General features: G+C 30.5%; 1 protein-coding gene across 1 annotated transcript in view; it reads right to left on the bottom strand.

Annotated features, from left to right (window-relative positions):
- Window positions 1-20,083, bottom strand: part of LOC135955466 (uncharacterized) — a 44,028-nt gene extending 23,945 nt beyond the window's left edge. The window contains exons 1-3 of the mRNA XM_065505817.1: window positions 19,336-20,083; window positions 10,083-10,151; window positions 3,644-3,803 (exon numbers count right to left, since the gene is read on the bottom strand). Coding sequence (XP_065361889.1) covers window positions 3,644-3,803; window positions 10,083-10,151; window positions 19,336-20,083 — 977 coding nt within the window. The remainder of the gene's footprint in view (window positions 1-3,643; window positions 3,804-10,082; window positions 10,152-19,335) is intronic.
- Between the last annotated feature and the right edge of the window lie 3,751 nt (window positions 20,084-23,834).

Here is a 23,834-nt window from a genome sequence, read left to right on the forward strand (position 1 = left end):
CAGAAGGTAGTGGAATGCGCCTAGGTTAAGTCTTATCTCCACTTCACTACCATTGTAGCTAGGACAATACAGAATGGCGGTGGTATAATATGGGGTCGAAATGGAAGCTTCAGCATCGTATATTACGCAGACTCTATTTATATTATGACACACAGTTTCAACGATAATACAGCTTAGCTACAAAAACTAGCAAATATTACGGAAGAACCAGGTCTGAGGATAAATATTATCAAAACAAAAGCCTTACTTGTTAATAAAACAATGCATGAAAATGTATGTATTGAAAAACTTGAATAGGGCGATGTTGCTCTAATGAGGCCAATAACAACCGCTCCACAAAATCCAGACAATCTCTTGTTATGCCATAAATCGTCTGGAGCTCTCAAACTCTTTCTCGTCGAGTTAAGCTTAAAATATTTAACACAAACGTGAAATCAATCCTACTTTATGGAATGCTGCAACGCGAGATAGCCAAAAGCTGCAAGTGTTTGTGAACCAATGCCTCCACAGAATAATACGTATCTCCTAGCCAAATGTAATCACAAATGTCAGATTCAACTGCTCCTTGCAAGATAAATTAAGAAACACAAGTGAAGCCAGATCGGCAACATTCTAATTAGACCAGCAAACAACATCACGAGAAACGCCTTCGACAGGAATCCTCAGGGTAACTGTAGAATTGGAGGACGACAACCTACGAATGGAGGCGACAAATTGACATCAAAGCTGCTAAGCTTTTGACCTCTTTCTCGTCGAGTGAAGCTTAAAATATTCAACACAAATATGAAATCAATCCCACTTTATGGCTGTGAAACATGGAATGATGCATCCAGAGTGTGTGCGAACCAATGTCATCGCAGAATCATACGTAACTTTTGGCCAAATATAATCACGAATGTCAGATTGTAGACCGCAATTAATAAACTGTCACTTGATATAGAAATAAACAAAGGCAAGCGAAAATGGATCGGCCATATTCTACGCAGACCAGCTAACGAGATCACCAGAAACGTCATCGAACGGAATCCTCAGGGTAAATGTAGAATTGGCAGACCAGCGCACACATTGAGGCGACAAATTGACATCGAAGATGATGTCAAGAACAAAAGTTGGGGAGAAATAAAATAACTTGCCCATGATAAATCACGTTGGAACGTGTTTGTTGAGGCCCTATTCTCCTTATAAGAATGATGAGAACTATTCACTTGATTGTTGCAATCATTTGCGCGAATGCTGTAAATAGGTAAATGTTTATGAAAACCATTTTTATACCCTACACCACCATAGTGAGAAGGGTATAATGCGTTTGTGCAGATGTTTGTAACTCCCAAAAATATTAGTCTAGCACCCACCTCAAAGTATACCGATCGACTTAGAATCACTTTCTTAGTCGATTAAACGATGTCCGTCCGTCTGGCTGTCCACGTAAACCTTGTGCGCAGAGTACAGGTCGCAATTTAAAAGATATTTCGATGAAATTTGGTATATATTATTTGTTCTGCTCAAGGACCATGCGTATTGAAACTGGCTGAAATCGGTCCATTATTTCACCTAGCCCCCATACAAATGTCCTCACGAAATCGGACTTTATCGGTCATAAATATTTAATTTATATATGTATCTCCACAAATTCCGCTCCAAATAAGTTTTATATACACAAAATTCATGTCACCAAATTTTGTTACGATCGGTCCATAATTAGTCACAGCTCCCGTATAGACCCGCTTCCGAAAATCACTTTAACGTGCATAAATCGCTTAGAAATGTTGGTATACTCACAAAATTCAACATAGTCAACTTTCATGTAGACATAAATCACACGACCTAATTTCATGGTGATCGGTCCATAATTGGACATAGCCCCCATATAAGGCCCACTTAAGTAAATCACTCAACAATATAAATGATTGAAATTTTAAAAGAAAAATGTTTTTGTTCTTTTATTTAATGTAGGGTATTATATGGTCGGGTTTGACCGACAATACTTTCTTATTTGTTATGATAAAGGTTTAACCATATTATGTTGTTCTCGGCTTATGGATATCACAATCTGAAAACAATATATTATGATGAATAATTACATCATGAACATGGTTGCCATAAACATATATTTATTTACTACAATCGTATATATGATTGCGACAATCCTGTGAATATTAACATTACTATATCATGTTTACCACAATCATATCGCACACCCAGTTCAAAAGTGACACAACTCAAAATTAATTTGTCGGATTATATAAACCAGAAAAATGAATTTTACGCTTAAACTATGCACAGTACACTTGTTTATCTATACAAAGGATATCAGTGTATTCTGTTGTTGTTAACTGCTAAAAAAATACTAATGTATTTCATTATGTTTCAATTGGTATATATTTATTTTCGATTTCTGAAAATTTTAAATTTTGAGTTGTCACTTTTGAACTGGGTGTGCGATATAAATAATTACTGACTATAACTTTTCTCTGCGTGAAAAGTCATGAAACTGGTCATTTCGGATGGCCGCCACCCAGCGAAGCAGCGTCGGGCATTTGTGCAATGTTATATTCCATATATAATGTCATATATAGGACTTTCTAACGAATAAAAAATGTGGATGATGTCTTACACACACTTTGTTTTATTTAAATTTAAAGATAGGAATCGTTTCCTTTATTTATAAACTAAATGCAAAAATTTTTCAGTTTTTCAAATTCACAGGAAGTGAACTAATTTATTTGTCTTTTTATGATGGTTTTGTACTGAAATCCCAAATTCTAATACCATACTTTTGCTTATAACTGTATAATTTTGAACTTATTTGTACAGCGTATTGTATAAAAAAGCTACAGATAATAATATTGGGTCTACACAAAAAACACTCCAAGGACACTAGTACACTGGACTATTTTTCCATACGACATGTACATTTTTTTTATGGTTTTCTTCTGCTAAAATTTTTATTTTTTGTTATAGTTTTTTTTTACTACAAAGTATTGTTATAAGTAAATGTGTGTGTTTGTGTGTTTAAGGCGACAGCGCTTGTATATTTAAACAAATCTTTAGTACTAGTAGCTCTAAATGGTAACTGACTTTTTACAAGTTAGTTTGGCTTTTATAACTTTACTGAGGTTTTTAGTACTTTTCGATGCTCACCTGCAATGCGGTTCTTATGGTTGGATTTTTTGTCATGTTTAAATGTTACTTAAACACACAAACACTAATACAACATTTATACAATACAAAAAAAAAATAAAAAAAAACTATACTAAAGCTCATTTCATATTGTTGTCCTTTTTTTCTAGTTTCTTTTAGCTTTGCTTTTTTTTATTATTATACTCCATTTGGTCTTCAAGCATTAGTTAAAACATCAAGGGGGACTTTAAGAAGGATTTTAGTTTTTCTTTCGCTTTTTTTTGTTATTTTATATTTATAAAATTAAATGCAACTGCATTTGGTATCACTTAGAAGACCCCATGAATTATTAGTCAGCATTTTACTTGGGTTTTAAAGCTCAGTTAACAAACAGTTACAGTAAAATGTTGGACAATTCTTTACATTTTCCTTATGCTCTTATTTCAGTTTGGTGTTAAAACAATACACTTTTACGATTGCATTTACTTTTTCATTTAGTTTTTCATTCACTGGGTTTACTTACCCTGTCCACAGCACAAACTCAACATTATCACCCTGCCGTGATTTCATTGCTTTGGCAGCCGACTCAATTAGACTCCAAGGACTATCACAGAGGTAATCACCATAACGACCTGGTGAATGTGTGGACGAACTGGGTGGTTGTCTTTCAATGCGCCAACAACCTAAAACGGAAGAGAAACAGAAACAGTCAACAAACAAAAATAAAAATTCAAAGCATTGTCTAAGGTATGATGAAGAAAAAAAGAACTCATGATAATGTTTATTTTTCTTGGCATCATGGAAATTACAAAATCAAATTAAGACAATTTGTTGTAATTTTTTCTGGCTGTTAGTTATTTTTTCATTTTACAAACCAAAATTTTCCACTGAAATAATATATATAGAATTTGGTTTAGTAAACAAAAATATATAAATTTTTTTGCTGACATTGTATAAAACTGTTCTTGGCTAAGAAAAGCATTATGCACAATGGGTATTTCTGTGTAAATGAAAGTCTTCACTGTAGTTTTTTTAAGTTTTCTATAAATTTATAGGGAACTATTTGTGTTTCATATTCCATGAGAATTTCAAATTGAAATTGAGAAAGTTCCAAATGAAAATTGGAAGTGTTGTGTCTACATTAAAAATGATGTCAGATCTTTAATGCAGATGGTCTATATATACGAATCTGATAGGTGTATCTGATAGCTGAAATTGGTATCGAAGGTATTATTCAAATGGAGAACATTTTTTATAAATTTTCTTAATATTTTATTCAACACAAATCATTGGTTCTGACTCAGTCACATTATGAAAATTTATACAAATTCTTTAGTATGAAAAAGCACAAATATTTTTGAAGGACGGAGTTTTAAAGTGGCATATTTTTGAATCTAATTGAGATATTGTCTTGAAATTTTTTTTTGTAAGACCAAAAATTAACTTATCTAAACAAAACAATATAGCTCGGAATAAATCAAATTGTTCCTAATATTTGCAATCCTACACAGAGAAAACAGATTCGTGATAGCAACCGAATTTGTTGCCAATCGAATGATTCGGTTGCACACATTGAATTTTTCAGTTCTAACAACAGAAAGTCAATTGATAAAGAAGAATTTCAGTTGAGGCAACCAAACTTTAGTTACCCCTTACAAAATATTGTAGTCATAACTGTAAAATTCGGTCATTAAGATAGAATCATTCGATTCTCAATCACGAATCTGTTTCCTCTGTGTATTAAAATTTTGATATAAATTTTAGTTTTAGAAACTCAATGAATATGTAATATGTAATAAAATCTTTATTTATTAGCGACACTCACTGAAATTTTCAGCGTTTTTTAAGTTTCTCATTCTAAATAACAAGGTGTAAAAAAACTTGTCAAAAGATCAAAGCGAATACCGCAATTCCTAAAAATTGGAGCGAAAATCCCAAAAATGGTATTTTTTACAATTTTGCCTATAGGGTCCGCATTTCCTTTGTGGCTTGGAAAATACTTTAGGGATAAATAGGAAATACATCAGGGTTTCCAAAGCTGCTTTCCGTTTTCTGACCCCAGCTTTGGGATTTTAGAACATGTGGCCCAAAGTTGAAATTTTAATAAAAAATAGGTCAATTTCCGAAGGGCGTAGGGCCGACATGTTCGAAAAATAGGACATGTTTTTTATACCAAATGTTCTCCGTAAAGAAGCTTTATAGAAAAACATAAAATTGTTATATGTTCTTAAAGAAAGTTGTTTTTTAATAAAAAAAGAGTTAAGTCACCTTTTTGTCCAAAAAACAGCAAAAATATACTATTTTTTGAATTTTTAAATTGAAAATCTGTTATTTTTGGATTCGTAATTGATATTGCTCTGAAATCTTTTGTATACTGTTGCTAGTTTAGTTGTCTAACTAACAAAGAAAATCCAAGATCTAGCCGAGCGCTTTCCATCGGATAGAAAACAAAAAAATGGCACGTGTTTAAAAATTTTACATGTCGAAGGTACCCTACTTTGAGCCACCATAGCGCCGCCCCTGGATTATTTGTAGGGCCCATTTTAATAACTTAAACTCGAATACTCCTTGGCTACACCCAACTCAAATATTATCCCGATCGGACCAGCGGTTTAGAAATGCCAGATTTATTTCCAAAAAATTTCAATTCTGCCCCACTGTGCCCTGGTGCATTTATAAGTCAATTTATTCGAAAAAAATTTCTGGATTTTGGTTTAATTTAGTGTTAAAAAATACTCGGGAATTCCCGGGAATGAAACTATTTTTAATTTCCTCCCGGGAAAGAAAAAAAGTCCGGGAAATTGGGAACCCTATATAGTAGTGAAATTTGAATTTTAATACAAAAAAGTGCTTATATTTTTGAAGTTTTATTTCAACCTTCAACTTCAGGTATTTAGGCAAAGAATAATAACAAGAAGTGAAACGCTGTCAAAAAAACCTAAGTCGGTTGTCAAAAAAAACCTAACTATATGAATGTATTGGTAACATATTGTTTATATGTATTGGTGATAAAACCACTTTCACCACACTCCTCAAACACACATAGTTGTAAAAAAGCGCCCTTAAAAATTATAACAAAATTTTATTACAATTCAATTTAAAAATTTGAACAATTCTCAAATTATTTATTTTATATTTGACCTGGAAAGGTCATCTTTTTCATCTTTTTATTCAATAATTTCTGCAAAAATTAAACTTATTTGCATTTTGTATTAATTTTCGATACGAAATTTTACAAATGTGTTTTTTTCAGTTTTAATTTCAACACCCAAAAATTGAATGTGAAAAAAAATTAAATAAAATATTTTTCGTTTGTGCAAAATATGCATGTTTCGGTTAATTTAAGCGTTTAAATGTGTGGAAAAAAATTAAAAAATTGTATGTGTTTGTGAAAGAGTGTATTAAAATTGCAATTTTATTGCAATTTTCAAAAAAAAGTTTTGAAGTAAAATCTCTCTCTCAAGTGTGTTGAATTCACATACTACCTGTATGTGAGAAGAGAGAGAGGTTGTTGTTGTAGGAAAATTGAGAGGCTTCCCTTCTTGTTATTCTTTGTATTTAGGTGTATACAAATTATTGTATTTTTAAAGAAAAATGTGTCAAAATAATTTCAATATTTTTTTTTTAAAGTCTAAAATCAAAGAATAACAAGAAGGGAAGCCTCTCATTTTTTCTACAACAACAACTTCTCTCTCTTCTCACATACAAGTAGTATGTGAATTCAACACACTTGAGAGAGAGATTTAACTTCAAAACTTTTTCTTGAAAATTGCACAAAATTGCAATTCTAACACATACTTTCACCATCACATAATATTTTTGATATTTTTTTTCCAAACATTTAAACCATTTAAATAACCGAAACGTGTATATTTTGCAAAAACGAAAAAAATATTTTTTTAAATTTTTTGACATTATTTTTTTGGGGGTTGAAATAAAAACTACAAAAAACACATTTGTAAAATTTAGTATTGGAAATTAATAAAACAAAATTCAAATAAAATTAATTTTTGCAAAAATTATGGAATAAAAAGCGGAAAAATCTATTTATAAAACCTTTCCAGGTCAAAAATAATTCAAATAATTTGAGAATTGTTTGAATTTTTAAATTTAATTGTAATAAAATTTTGGTATAATTTTTAAGGTCGCTTTTTTACAACTCTGTGTTTGAGGAGTGTGGTGAAAGTGGTTTGAAAACCAATACATATAAATAAAATTATATCAATACATTCTTATAGTTAGGTTTTTTTTGACAGCGTTTCACTTCTTGTTATTATTCTTTGTCTAAAATATAGTAGTTGATTGTTGAATTGTAAACAGACATTATTGAAAACTACGGCATTTCTACTTTAAAACAAAAAAAAGAAAGTTTGCAGTTTTGCTGCTCAATTTATAAATATTAGAAAAAAAAAAATTGGATTTTTAGTTAACTTTGAGATAAATTGTATCATTTCTAAAATAATAAAAATTACTTAATAATTGTAGATTCACAATATGTACATGGCGCATTTTTTGAACTCGGTTTATGTTTTCAAAACCTTATATGACATTTTGAAGAGTACATATCTGACACTTATTCTCACTTAGTTACTGAACATTACAACGTAAACAGCAAGATTTTTTTGCTTCGAAAATGTCGAATTTTGTAAAAAAAAATCGTCATATGTAAGAAGTTTTGCTCTACTTCTTAAGTTATTTAGAATACTATTTGTTTCTATCAAAGCAGAACGCTATCTCAAGGATAGGCTTCATTTTGGAATAGAGTACCCAATATTGGTTTGTTTCGTTCTTGGCATCAAAAGATTATAAATTTTTTTGGCTCGAAATCCGTATGTTGTTAGAACGATAGGAAAAGTTCATAATTAGCAATGGTCCATAATTTTAATAAATTTATGTTGTACAAATATTTCAAAATTTTAAGCGAGCCCTTAGCGCCAAATTGTCGTAAGCGACAAAACACAAATTTTACAGGAGAAGGTTTTTTCGATTGTTTTGAAATTTGTTCATAGAATTAAAAATGTTATGATGCGATATAATATAATTTCGTTCAAGCTAGTCTATTTTTCAAAAATATTTATAACCTTTGACAATTAAAAATTCATGGAATACTTCATTGAAAAATATGACAAATATTGAATTTTTGCATAGATACAAATTTTTCGAATTGAAATGAAATTGTTATTTATGAATAGTTTTTAATGAAATTTCACAGTTATGTAAAATTTTCTATTCAAAATGGAAAAATAAAAACGAATTTTGAAATTTATTATCAGCAATCCCGCAATTCCCAAAAAAGTGTTGAAAAATCCCAAAAATGGAAATTTTTTGTTTTTTGGCTATAATATCCATACCAGGGTCGGAGTTATCGGAACCCTTTACAAAATAATTAAGAGCATATTGGGCCATCCAAAATCGGTTATTATATTTTGATATCGAGTATGCGATTTGAGAATTTTTGCCCTAAAGTTTAATTTTACATAAAAAATAGGTGTTTTTTAATGGACCTGGTCCCTTCGGTAACAAAAATTTTTAATTTTTTTTTCATTTAAAATATTTTATGAGAACTTAGCTTTCAGAAAGTATAAATTCCTTATACATCCTCTTAAAAATTTTTTGTGATAACTTAAAAAGAAAAACAGGTCTTTTTTCCCAAAAAATTTGCGAAAAATCGGCTTTTTAAAATTCAAATGCATATAACGTCGGACTTAGTCATTATTTTTAAACAGTTCTTTTTCTTGTTAGTCCAATGAAGAAAAACTGGAGAAAATCGGAAAATATTTGGATACGCTGTTATCAAAAAACTGGAGTAGGTTGGGTAAAAATATTGAACATTTAATTTTCAAATGCGAATATCTCCTATGATATAATAGGTAATTGATAGCTTCGACTAGGTCTTTTGTAACGCTCGATGATTTTATATGTGTTAGTTTTTTGAAATCGGAACACAAACGAAGAAATAGGATTGTTTTAAAAATGTAACACACCCGAGGTGTCCTACTTTGAGGACCCTTGGTCGCGCCACTAGTGGGCCCATGAGGTCCACATTCAGAACTTGAACTCGACAGCACTTCTTCTTTGCGCATGTGAAATTTCATTCAAACCAATCTAACCATTTAGAAGTTACAGTTTTATTTCCTTCTTTTTTTTCTATACCACTATGTGTCGCTTACGATAAAATTCGTTTACTGTAAAATGTAAACATTGACTTACGATAAAATCTTACCCCCTATAATTTTGAAGTTATTAACAATTTTGATATTCTGAGAACGTTAAAACATCAGTCGGTCCATAAAATTTTAATTTTTGCAATAAAAAAAATTTAGAAAATGTCGCTTACGATAATTTGGCGCTAAGGGCTCGATATATTACTTGTTAAAATCGGTTTATACATATATTGTAAAATTTATTAAAGTTTTCCGCAAAAAAGTTCGAAAAAATTTACCTTGTAAATTAAAAATTGTACAAATATTGTTTTTGTATATATTTTTTTTTTTAGAAAATACTAAAAAAGGTATTAATGAAATTTGAATAACTTTTAGAATTTTCATCCGATTTGTATAATTAAAACCAAGTTTTGATAAGAACTAAATTTCCTTTATATATTATTATAAATTTTTATAAGCTTTCATATCAAAATAAGCAATGAAAAGCAACTAAAATCAAACAAATTTGATAAATTTAGTTTTTCTTTAGATAATCTTAACACAAACAATATTTATAACTTACAAATGTATCAAAAAATGTAATTACTTTTAAATCGTAATCAGTTTTCTTTCAAAGCTCATTAAAGAATTTAAAAAACCTGACTGAGTTACAGGTCGATAAGTTGACGAAAATCACTGAAAACGGTTTTTCAGAATAACCTCTGAATTTGAGGGTGTTTCTGTAATTTCAATCTATATAATCTGGTATACGTATATTAATTCAGATTTAATGATATTTAAAAACAAATGTTTACTTACTGCGCATAACATCTCCCTGCGTTGAATATATTGTATCTAAATGCAGATCTGTAATATGCCAAAAATAACCTGCAAAGAAACATGAAATAAAATAGTAAGTAATTAAGCTTTTACCAAATACATATATATAAACATTAATTCAAAATAAAATAAATTAAACTTAGGGGAATACACGTTAATTAAATGTAAATGTTAATAAGTATCAAAGCAGTATGGTGCGAGTAATGATACATCAAAACTAGCTAATCATTGGTAAATAAGTAAATTTGGGAATAAACTTTGGTTTAATTGATAGATGGTTTGATTTAAGGAGTTTGGAAAGTTATAGTTATTATAAGTATTAGAAAGAAAAAGTAATTTCCGGCAAGAGGTAAATTGTTGGGCTGTTAAGAGTAAAGACAAGGAAAATATATAAACAGTTTAATATAATGTTAATAAATTCATTAATGTATCATGAGTTATACCAAAACATAGAAAAAACACAAGTTTTTTAACTTGGGACTTTCAATTTGCACCATATTCAATAAACACACACTCTTTGGAGTCTTTTGAGAACATTTGCTTTTTTATTCTTTTAAATCGCGATTTTATTCACGATTTAAATTTTCTGAACAATCAAGAAAATACTATTGACTGACAGATTTTCTAACAAATGTCTTGTAACCGTGTGAACTGACAATCTACATTGTGGTGGCAATTATTAGCACATTACTACATCTGATAATATTATTAGAACTGACAGCCGTCTGAACAAAGCCTTATGCTTCTATTTACATTTCGTTCTCTCATTTTACCCAATATGTAAAATTTAAAGTTATCTTTAATAGCAATTAAATTAAAATATAAAATGTTTTCTTGCCATTTCCCACAACCACATACAGACACACCGGAAAGTTTCAAATCAAGAAAGTCTAATTATGTTGAAATGTCTATTGTAATTAAGTAAAGTAGATGTCAACTGTCATGTAATGTCATTTTACTTGAGTTTTGTTTACTTCACTTTTTTTCCAACCAAGAATATTTGTTTGATTTTTTCATTATTTTAATGGTGGCTCAATTTAAATTATACGTTTGCATTTGTACAAATATTTATAATTATTTTCACATACGAGTGTTTATTTTGTTTATTATGATTAGTCAACTGTTAAAGAAACTTGTGTCAAACATCATATTGTTGTCAGTATTATGCGAATTGCGCTTATAAATTTGTATAGTAGGGTATCACGTTTTTATGGAGCCTGAAAACCTTGTCGATGTTCCCATCTAAAATTAGATTTTCTCTGGATAACATTGCGAATCCATAATGTGTTCGTCAGTCAGTGAACCTGGTATGTTTGCTATACACTTCAGTCAGACCTCAATATTTACTGATGCAAATCTATGCATCTATAAAAATTCTCAAGAATCTTCGATTCGTATAAAATATTGACATAAACTTCAGCATGTTTGTCTTTAAGTCCCTCGATTAGGGCTATAAAAGAAGCTCTAAGCACTAAACAAATAAAATTTCACATAATTATTGTTGGATTATGGGACCAACCCAACATAAAATGGGTTATAAATGGTCCATTATAGCTCCTCTACAAAAGTTCTCACAAAACAAGTTTAACCTTTATGTCAACTACTTTACGCACGACAACAGCAACATACCTGGGTATGTTCATACGTTTTATATGGTGAATAGCATGCCGTTAGCATAAAAATGCTAATATCTAACTCGTTTGTTCGAATATCTGTATTATTTTTTTTTTTATTTTCTTAGAAATAGACAAAAGGTTTAAACATTTTATTATAACCAGTTTTACCCTTACATTTAGTCATTGTTTTTTGAAAAAAGTGGTTGTGTAGGTATGTCAAAAAATGCTTTTTATTGAGTTTTTGCAAAGATAAAATTAATTTTTTATTTATTAATAGTTTTTAATAAAATTTTACAGTTATATAGACTTTTCTATTAGATATAGAAAAATAAAAACCAATTTTGAAATTTATAATCAGGAATCCAGTAATTCCCAAAAAAGTTTTGAAAAATCCCAAAAATGTGATTTTTTAGTTTTTTTTACAACAATATACACACCAGCAGCGCGGTTATCTGAACGCGTTTACAAAATAATTAAGAATATACTTAGCCATTTGAAATAGGTTACTTCATTTTGATATCGACTACGCGATTTGAGAATTTTTGCCCTAAATTTGAATTTTACATAAAAAATAGGCGTTATTTGAATGGACCTGGTCCCCTTCGTATCAATAATTTTTAAATTTATTTTCATTTAAAATATTTAGTGTAAAGTTAGCTATTCAAAAAGCATAAATTCCTAATACATCTTCCTTGAAATTTTTTAGATAACTTAAAAATAAAAAAAATACTTTTTTCCAAAAAAGTAGCGAAAATTCGCCTTTTTAAATTTTTGTAAGTTCAAAAACATATAACTTTGGAGTCAGTCACGATTTTTAAATAACTCTTTTTTTGTTTGACATTTACATTTGTTGTTAGGCCAATGAAAGATAAATGGAGAAAATCGGGATATATTTGGTCCCTCTGTTATAAAAGATGTGAAGTAGGGTGGGTAAAAACGTTGAAAAAATACTATACTTTTCAATTTTATCATTATTTGCATGCGTTTTACTATGGATACTAGGGTATTCGAATTATTCGATTTTTCTCTTGTTCGAATAAAACGAATAATTCGAATAAGAGATATTAACTTGTTCGAATAATTCGATCACACGTTTAAAATTAATCGAATTATTCGAATAATTTAAATTTTTTTAATAAAATAAAGAATGAAGTTTTGATTTCGGTTTTTTAATATTTTATTGTTAAAGAAAAACAAAAAATAACGTTAAAGTTATCAATTTAAGTATTGATAATGTTAAAAAACATTCGAAAATAAAGTCCATCATTAAATTTTCAACAGAAATATTCTGATCAGATTAACTACCGAACAATCTACAAAATAATTGACTAGCAAACCCATTAGTTTCCGTTTTGATGCTATGGTTTAAAAAATTTGACCTAGTTGGACATGATCCTGAATTCAAATACAATATAAACGTATTAAGAACTTTTTTATGTCGTTCATTAATTCGGGTTTTAAATTGAGTAACTAATTCTTTAGTAAATTAATTATAAACTAGTTCTAAATTATTTATAACAAATTGTATCATACATCAAGCTCTATCAACGTTGCCGAATCTTTGCTTAATGAAGTGGTCTTGGGGAATTACACAATAAAGGGAATATGTCCAAAGTTTGATATCATTGTCTGTGAACATCGCTTTTAAGTCAGGGAGTGTATGATTGACTCATTTATAAATACGAAAAAAGTTTATTACCATGTTAGACAAAGCTGTTCAACCATGTTCAAAATCATGTGTAAGACGAACTCCATGTTTTTCTTGCAATATTTGTGTTTCTCATTCGATTTATTAAATATTTTGCAACACTTACATACGCGGTTAATAACATCACTTATATACATATATTTTAAGATCATTGCCTTCATCTATTTCAATGTAATCATTATAAATGTCATCCTCAATATCACTTTCGACGACCGTGTCAAAATCACATTCAACTCCACTTTAATCTAAGTTAAAATATTAATATTTCGCCAGCTAAATAACAAATATTTTATTCAGTACCTTTTATTTTCATTGGTTCAAGTCCTAAGTTAAACATTTTGAAAGATTTGTTTTTAGAATTGTAACTTCTTGCAGTAATATTTATATATTTATAGAATTAGCTATCGGAACACTCATCTACAGTGATCGAAAGTCCTTTTGTTTTTAGTTATTTGTCGAATTTAATAAACAATACAATTTTTGTGAGTCATTAACTTAAATTTGAAATTATAAAAAATTTTAAGCAATTTACTAAATTTAAATATATATGAACATTTATTTGTTTTATTCGATTATTATACCCTTCACCATGAGTGGCAAGGATATATATAAGTTTGTCATTCCGTTTGTAATCTCCACATTTTTCATTTGCGACCCCATAAAGTATATATATTCTGGATCGTTATAGATAGCAGAATCGATATAGCCATGTCCGTCTGTATGTTGAAATCAACTTTCCGAAGCCCCCAAATAACTTACATACACGACTCATACATCAATATCTCCGAAATTCTTCCGGCTCGGTCGGCTATTTAAAATCGAGAAAATCGGTCCACAAATGGCTGAGATATAAGGAAAAAAATAGGACAACCTCGATTTTTGACTTATTTTTGACCTATATCTGGATTACTAAGTCATTAATATAGACGATATGGATATATAATGATAGATATTTCAAAGACCTTTGCAACGACGTATATAAGACCATAGAAGTTGGACATACAATGAATTTTTTTTTCATCAAAAATTTTTTTTTGGCTTGCTCCATGGGCCAAAAAAATTATATGTACCAAATTTGATCGAAATAGCTTAAAAATTGCATGGACAGCCAGCCAGACGGACATCGTTTAATCGACTTCGAAGGTGATTATAAATCGATCGGTATATTTAAAAATCTCAAAAATATTTTTTAACCCGAATTTTTTTTTCATCAAAAATTTTTTTTTGTCATAAATTCTTTTTCCAAAAAAAATAATTAAAGAAATTTAAAAAAACTTTTTTTAAAAAAAATTGAAAAGCAATTTGGAAAAAAAAATGTTAAAAAAATTTTAAAACATTAAAATAAAAATTTTGATTTTGTTTAAATAAAAATATTTAAAAAAAAATATATTTTTAAGTATAATTTGGTGAAGGGTATATAAGATTCGGCACAGCCGAATATAGCTCTCTTACTTGTTCTAAATAAAATTGTTCGAATTATTCGTTATTCGAAAATGGCCATTTTTAAATTATTCATAAGAAATTATTCGATTAATCGAACGATCATTAGTCGAATGAATACCTTAATGGATACCCAGGTATGTATGCTGTTGACATAAGGGTGCAACTTTGTAAATGGGATTTATATTCCAATCGGGTGATCCTATCTTAACCAAACTTGGGACAATTGCGGAAAACTGTTTTGGCTAGGATATCAAGAAATTTCAATTCGATCCGGATCCGATGCAGTATTTTGAAAATACAAAGATATACAATCTTTAACATTTAGTAATTATATTCTTCTTTTCTCGAATCTAATTGCCGAATAGATTCATAATTGTAAAAAGTCTTATTACTGTGTGTGCAGTTTGAATGAAATACAAATGTGATATATCCTCAGAAAAAATACTCCATTACTGTATAAACATTTGCTGACAGCAACAAAAAAAACATATAAAAAACTACATACCGTAAGATGTCGTACAACACTTACCAAATGAAGCAACAATAGCAGAGAAACAAAAAATATGTAACAAAATGTAACAAAAGAATAATTTTGCACTAAAGGAACAGAAAAACATACGACAAGTACTGACGAGACGAGATGAGATGAAAGTAAAAGACAAGACAGTTATAAATAAACATACATACGAATTGTGTGCAAGTAGTGCTACACATAAACGAAGGTACATCTGTTGCATGGAATCTCCAAGACATTGAATTACTGTTTTACCCAAAAAAAAATAAAACAAAAATTGCTAGAAGAATAAGAAGTCCTACATACGTACTTGTAAATAGAAGAAAAAAAGGAACAGCAACCTATATATAATAGGTGACAGTGTTTTTGACATTGTTACAGTAGATGCTTGTAGGTACAATAGTTTGCTTTTGTTTTTTTTTTTTGCAGAAAATTATTTTAGCTTTGTTTTCTACTATTTCTTAAATTCACAGCTTTAGATTCTAACATGAAATGTATATACAATTCTTATATTCTTTTAGTTTTTTTTTCTATCTTCAACATATTTTATAAATAGTGCAGTTTTGTCTCAGCAATTGTCTGTAGGTGTACAGATAGCCAGAGATGTATGTAGAAAATACAAAAAGTCGTTGTCTTGAGTTAGGGCCAATAGTGACTGCATTTAATTTGAACAAATTTCAACAAATGACAACAGACAACGTAAAACTGATGTGACATTAATTGCAACACATTTTCACACACTTCTTGCCATTACTTTTCTATACGTATGTATGTCCGTATAGTGTTTTTCATCCAGGTTTTGTTTTATTTTTTCTTGCTTTCGTTTTTCATGATTTTCTTCTTTTTTTTTCTAAAACTGTTGAAGGTTTTTACGGATATGGCAAATGAAATATATCCTGGTTTGTCTACGATATTTGTTGTCATGAGAGGTGAGAAATTTATATCACATAATAATAAATTGCAATGATAGTGTCAGTATGTCACAGTGTGTAGCTGTCTGTTGAAAAACGAACAATATTCGCTTCATTGAATTAAAGTAAAATAATAATTATTATTATATTTTTAAATAAAAAAAAAATTAAAAACAATGATTAAAAAAATGTGTGTGCGGTTAAATGGTTGTCATTATAAATTTCCTGCTTTTTTATATTTCTCTTTTAAATGTTTTTCCAGTAATGATTTTATAATAAAAAGTCATAAGTGCATTTGTTTTTGAAGGTACCTAATGGTGAATTAAAGCGCGTTTTCAAAGAATTTGTTTAACTTTAATGACTAGAGCTGAAGTTTGTATTTGGATTGCTAGATGGGCCAAAATCCTTGTAATTTGTCCAAAATTAGTCAGTATACATTACGAACACATTCTTTGTAACTTTAATGCGAATTTTGTAATAATATGCGAACCCATACAGTATATATATTCCCGATCATTATAGATAGCGGAGTCAATAAAGCCATGTCTATATGTCTGTTGAAATCAACTTTCTAAAGCCCCCAAATAACATACATACCTAATAAGTATATCCTCTATAGTCCTGGTTCTGTTGCTAAATTCGGGAAAATCTATGCAAAATCTATACAGATTTATGCTAAAAACCACGATTTCGTTGATATTTCAATTCGAAAAAATCGATCCATAAATAGCCGAAATATAAGCAAAAACTCACGGATATCCAAAGTCGAGAAAAATAGTTTTTTCAACAAATATTTTTTCACCAAACAATTTTATTCACAAAATTTCTTTTTAAACTAAAATTGATTTCAATCTTTATCTTTGGTGATGAGAATATAAGATTCGGCTCAGCAGAATATATAAATGTATTCAAAGTATTGGCCAATGTTAGCTACGACCTTTTTCAATCTTTCTGGCAACATATGGATTCTGAGCCAGAAGAACTGCCCATTTTTTGAGGCCAAGAACGAATAAAGCCAATATCGTATACTCTGTTCCAAAGTGAAGCGTATCCCAGAGAGAGCATTCTCCATCGATCAAAACAAATAGTAGTCGGACGGGGCAATAAGGCGGATGAGGCAAAACTTCCCAACCATTTCTTTATCTTCGCTTCAAATGGATCAGTTGAGTTCAGTGCTGGTTGCCTGTAATGGTCTGGTCAGATTTCAGAAGCTCATTTTGCTCCCATCTAATACAGAGAATTACCTTAGCCCAATCGATATTTAGCTTTGGTGTCGATTCGGTTGGTTAGCCGGGCTTCACATACGATCACTTACGCTTCGATTTATCGTAATGGATCCATTTTACAATGCAAAAATGATTTTATTTTGTGGCTTTCAAGCAGCATTTCAGACATAACCAATTGTATTTCAAGTTCTATCAGCTTCAATTCGTATGGTATCAAATTTCCCTGCTTTTGGATGAATTCTGCTGCTTGTAAATACTTTTAAATTGCAGATTGAGTAGTTGATTTTGCAAGCGCTTTTTGAGTTTTACAACAATCTTCATAGAGTAATGCCTCCAATTCTTCGTCTACAAACTTGTTTTGCTGGCCTGGGTGATTTTTTTTTTAATTTTTCTTAACTTTTTAGTTCCAAGCACAAAATAAATCAGTGCAGTATTAATAATATAACTTGATAACTATATTTGTGATATGTTAATAACTTGTAACACTAATAGATGTCTAAAAAACAAGACCTTTATTATGTTGTATGAAATAATGCATAATTTCAGAAAGGGAACGTCAACTATTTCAGTAAAAATGTTTGGTCATTCGTTAAAGAGTAAAATGATGATCCAACAATGACTGATGCCGTTGATTAAGCTAACCTTTTAACTGAATTATTTCGCAAGTGATTTTCACTTGTCGGATAGTGATCAATCACTCTCTGAACTGGAAAGAATTTTAGTGACTACTATCATCAAGAGTTTATCCCTGAGTGATCGATTGGACTGTGAACCGCAGAATACACTATAAAGAAAATTCGGTATTTAGCTGTAATGTCCATATGTGGAAAAAATTTCCTGGCTGCTCACTTTCAATTTAGGAAGATTCAAATCGAATTTCCACAAATACTACTCCCTCTGCTTCATCCCATTATGATTTTCATGAGTAGGATGATACCTGCGTGCTGGCCCAACAAGAAAAAAAGAAAAGATGTTAACGGAATAAACAATAGAGAGCCTCGGATGAAGCATTAATATTATTATGCTACTGTTATTAAGCCAATTCTATTAAATGGTTCTGCTACTTGTTAGAAGGCCCTGGATAAAAAGAGATAACCAAAGTCAATTCATACGTATTATGAGAATAATGCCGATTATACTAAAATAAAATTCTGAATATCGAAGCAGTGCGTAGAAGTGTCTGCAAGCTTACAAAGATCAACACAACTCAGCCCTAACGACAATTTTCGAATGGATTGTAGATAATCAACAATTCTAAGCGATAAAGTACATTCTCACATTAATGGATTTGATAATCGTTAATTTAAATTTGAGATTCAAAGAACTCAAATGTGATTGTCGAAACAAGCAATGATTGAAACATTGTGAATTCATTTGTGTGTATGGTATGGTATGGATTTTAGGACGAAGGCATCACTGAACCACACTTCGCAAATGAAGTTCTTATATATTGATTCCTATGGTTCCAAGTCGGAACAAAGGGTCGTAACGAAATTTTTCCATCGGGATCTGTCCTGTGCCATTAGTTTAATCTCAGACCAAGTTTTTCCTGTTCTGCTAGTTTCGGATTCTAATTGTCTTCTCCAAGTGTTAGCGGGTCTTCCTCTTATTCTGCTGCCTTGAGGGTTTCAGTCAATTGCCATCTTTGATATATCATCATGAGGTCTTCTCAAAATATGGCCAACCCAGCTCCATTTCCTCCTTGCAATTTCTAAGCGGATTGGTGCTTCGTCAGCTATTTGCCAGAGGTCCCTGTTGGTTAATAAATACTTGCAGGGATTGTATGTCGCTTGCAGTACAGTTCCAGGACTCACATCCAAATAGCAGGGTGGAGCGAACATTTGAGGAGAAAAGGCGGAGCTTAGTCTTCCTATGTATCTGTGGTGACTTCCACACTCTATGTAATGCACCAAATGACTGTTTTGCCTTTCCTATGCGATATCCCATATCATTACGTGAGCCGCCTGTGGTGGATATGATATTACCTAAGTAGCAGAACAATTGCACATCCTCGAGCTCTATGTTGTTGACCTTGAATTTATAGAGATTAATTGCATTGATGCGTAGAACTTTAGTTTTGTCGAAGTTAATATGAATGCCTACACCCGATGCCAGCTGATGTATCTCATCCAATTTGGCTGATATGTAGCTGTCGTTGTGTGCGAGCAGGCAAATATCATCAGCACAATCAAGATCTTCCAGTCGACCATTCATACCCCATGTAATGCCTGTTCTAATGCGGGTGGATTGCTGCATAATTGAGTCCAATACAATATTGAATAACAGCGGAGATAGGATACATCCCTGTCGTACAACAGTGCTTACATCAATCGGATTGCCTAACATGCGTTCATGTAGTACTCGACTTGTTGAGTTGCCATACAGAGCTCTGATAAGGACGATTAGCTTAGGTGGAATTCCTTTACATCGAAGTGCGTGCCAAATAGCCTGATGGTGGATAGTATCAAATGCTTTGGCGAAGTCGATGAATATCAGATATAGTGGAGATCGCCATTCTACCGACTGTTCCACTATGAGGTGGTCTGAAACCAGCTTGCTCATTACGAAGATCTGATGAAATTGATGATGATGTTCTTCAAGTAGTGATTATTACTTGAGCTCGATATGAAATCGTTGTAAAATAATGAAAATTTGGATTATATTGATCCAATTTGCAATCACGTGTCATACCGCTCGTGATGCAATTCAATTACTGCATGAGAGATTTCCAGATCATGTAATCTCTCGTTTCAGTGATCAGAATTTGCCTCATCGATCGTGTAATTTAACACCATTGGATTTTTTTTTATAGGATTATTTCAAATCAAAGGTGAATGCCAACAAGCAGAAAATTGAAGTAGGAAATTTAATGCAGCAACATTCATACATAATTATGCGAAATGGTCATGGACAATATCCACAAAAGAGTGAGTACGTACCTATGCCGTGTAATTTAGGATTCAATAAAAAATAACAATCTAAACACAAATCAAATTCAAATTTTGCGTAAATTTTATAACAACCTTTATATATTATGTGCTATGACCAAACCTGTACCTATTCTACACTTCTGATTTGCACGAATTAACCATTTCCACCATTTCATGTGGACAATTATCTCAGACGTGTGGAGACGTGACTAAAAAATTGGAGAATACAAGTAAATAAATGAAATCAAAAGTAAGCATATAACGTTTTCTTTTAGGAGAGGAAATTGTCTAGCAGTGACATTAAACAGCGTGAACATCCCACAGTCTGATCAAGTTGCATAACTTGGAATTTATTTATATAGACACCTTACTTGGCGTCGGCACATAGAAGCAAAGCGGCTAAACATGAAACTAAAATCTTCTAAAATCCAAAATTCTTAGAGCCATGATGGGAGCTAAATGGTACATAAGAAATGATAACATGAATTTAGAAAAACTCGTGAAGCTTATTTGTCATAAGATTTACTTACTTATTGTTAGGACTAGACATTAAATGCAGGAACAATATTATAATAAATGTATAAAATAAATAATAGTTATAAATTAATGAATCGCTAACATATTTCACTTCTTCAGATAAACTCCAATAAATATCAATTATAAGTTCACACAAGCAGCCTTTGTTGCCAACCATTTAAATGTTTAAAGTTTTTTAAAAAACTTTCTCCCATTACGCTTAACTGGCAACAATTAATGTAGCGCATCAGAATATTACACTTGCTGCTATTGCTTCATATAACTTCCATGCTCTATAATCTTTAAAATTAGAAAAACAAACTTTGTAAATTATGTATTGTTAACTCGCTACAATTTTCATAAATTTTTAACCCATTTCAGCAGCAAACGAAATATTGTTCCACTTCAATAACTAGTGTTTCAATAAATGTTGTAATTTTAAATATTGACATTTAAATTTTAAAACTTCATCCCTTTAATAAACCCCCTTTTAAACAAAACACACATATTAAATTACATTAAGTTGTTGTTTTAAATAATCCCTTAGGAATCATAAAACCAACTATTGTATAGATAATCATATTACTTTCTATTTATTTATACTCAGGGGACTATGTAGATAGACATTTGTGTGTCCAACACAGGTTAAATATTTATTTATAAAACTTACTGTTCAACTTTTCTCGTTACCTATTCTTTTATAATAATGCTTTTGCTGTTTGCTTATTTTTTTTCGTATTTATTTAAACAATATTTATTGTATTTATTTACGTATATTGTTAAACTTTTACCGATAATATTGTATTTAAGTGGAGAAAATTTGCCAAACAAAATATTTATTTACACAGTTACCGATAAAAATAACGTACATTAAACAATTGTGCTATATAAATAAATTATAGATGAAAATTGTTATTGGTTGTAATAATGAAATTATGTTTATTATTTTTCCTTAGAACTTTGTGGGAAGACGAAAAAACAAGAGAAAATAAAAATGTAATGAAACAAAAAAATTTAAGGTGTATTTGAAAATAAATGAAAATTCAAATGAATTGGACTATTTCGAGTTATTTTTGTTAGATCGTGGGTGTTTTTTTATTTATATTGACACAAGTAATCATAAATATTTTGCTGAGAAATTGGCATTTGATATTGACACTAATGATATGTTAATGATACTTAGGTCAAAACAATTATTATTTTTGTACTTTAATTGTTTAGCTATTTTTAATTTTGGAAGGCCTGAGTTTAATGAAGCATAATTAACAATAAATTATGTACACAACAACAATCTTCGAGTGTATGACAAAAAGTCCTTGCCTTTTTACATGAAACACTGGTTTTTAGATAAAAAATCATTTTAGTTTTCAAGATAGTCTGCTTCGAGCTCTATACATTTAGATTTTATTAATTTGAAATAAAACATTTAACTTATTGAACCCCCAGAAAGGTTAAATAATTCGTGTTAAGGTACGTGGATCCGTACGATAAAACCACATTACAAAAGGGTCCAATTTTTTTATCCTTTCCAAATATTAAGATTTGTCGAGGTCATCAAAACAGTTACTTTTTGTGAGATGATTTCATCATTGGAAAGGAAGTGTTTCGTAGCCTATCTTGCGGAAAGCTTTCTCATACTCAGGTGAGCATTCAAAATTTAAACCACTGAGTCACATGAGATACCTATGGCTTCCCCAATCTCTCGCACTTTCAATCTCCGATCGGCCATCACCATATCGTGATTTTAGATAGTAGAAACCTCAACTGGAACTTGTATGTCCATAACGAAGCCCAGTAAGCCAATATTTTACCATAGAAATTGATGGTGCCTTTATTTGGGTAATGGATTTTTACCACAAAAATAATACTTAATGAGCAGACGAATTTTTCCACAAGACACATGGTAGTCTGCTATCAATGACTGTAAACTACAAACTAAATTATGCAGCTTGTATAAGTTTTGACAGAAGTCAATTGAGAGATACCTGTTGACAGGAAAAATATTTCCCATTCAGTTAAAAGCCTGAAAGTTCAGAAGTGATTTCTAAATGGTCTTCCAATACGGATTTCTGTACTTTGGGCACGGGTTGCAATGATGATAGAAAGGCAAATTTTCATATTCAACTATAGTTTTATATACATAAAAAATAGAGGGTATGCGTTCCAAAATTAAAAAAAAAAAATTTGGGACTAAAAAATGTAGTCCATCATTGCGTATGATTATTAAAAATGTATTAAAAAATAATCATACGCCACATAGGAAAACATTCCGTATGAAGAGCTCGAAAACCAAAAAATAAAGAATGATCGTTTTCAATTCGTATAAAATTCGAATGAATTCTGTTTCCAAATATAAAAACGAATAATTATTTTTATACCCTTCACCATGAGTGGCAAGTTTATCATTTCGTTTGTAATTTCTACATTTTTATTTGCGAGCCCACAAAGTATATATAGATCGTTATAGATAGCGAAGTCGATATATCCATGTCCGTCTATCCCAAATATAAGGAAAAAACCGGGATAACCTCGATTTTTGGCCTACTTTTGATCTATATCTGGATTACTAAGTGTTGAGCTGAAAAGCTGGGTGAAGGGGGAAAGGCTGGATAATTGGAAGAGATGTTCAAACTCTCTGAGCCGAAACAAAATCGTTTGGATTTTGTACTCAGAATAATTTAAAAAACAATATGAAACGAAAAGGAAGGAATAAAACAAAAGAATTAGGAATTTTCTAATTATTTATTAAATTATTTGAAAGGTGGATTCTTACCATAAGGAACAATAGGATTAGGATATCGATGTACACAGTTCAGAGTTAGATTTGTATCTCTCGCGAAAAGAAGTATTTATGACTATTGACGTTT

Source organism: Calliphora vicina, chromosome 3 (assembly GCF_958450345.1).
Source record: "Calliphora vicina chromosome 3, idCalVici1.1, whole genome shotgun sequence".
Classification (NCBI taxonomy): Eukaryota; Metazoa; Arthropoda; class Insecta; order Diptera; family Calliphoridae; genus Calliphora; species Calliphora vicina.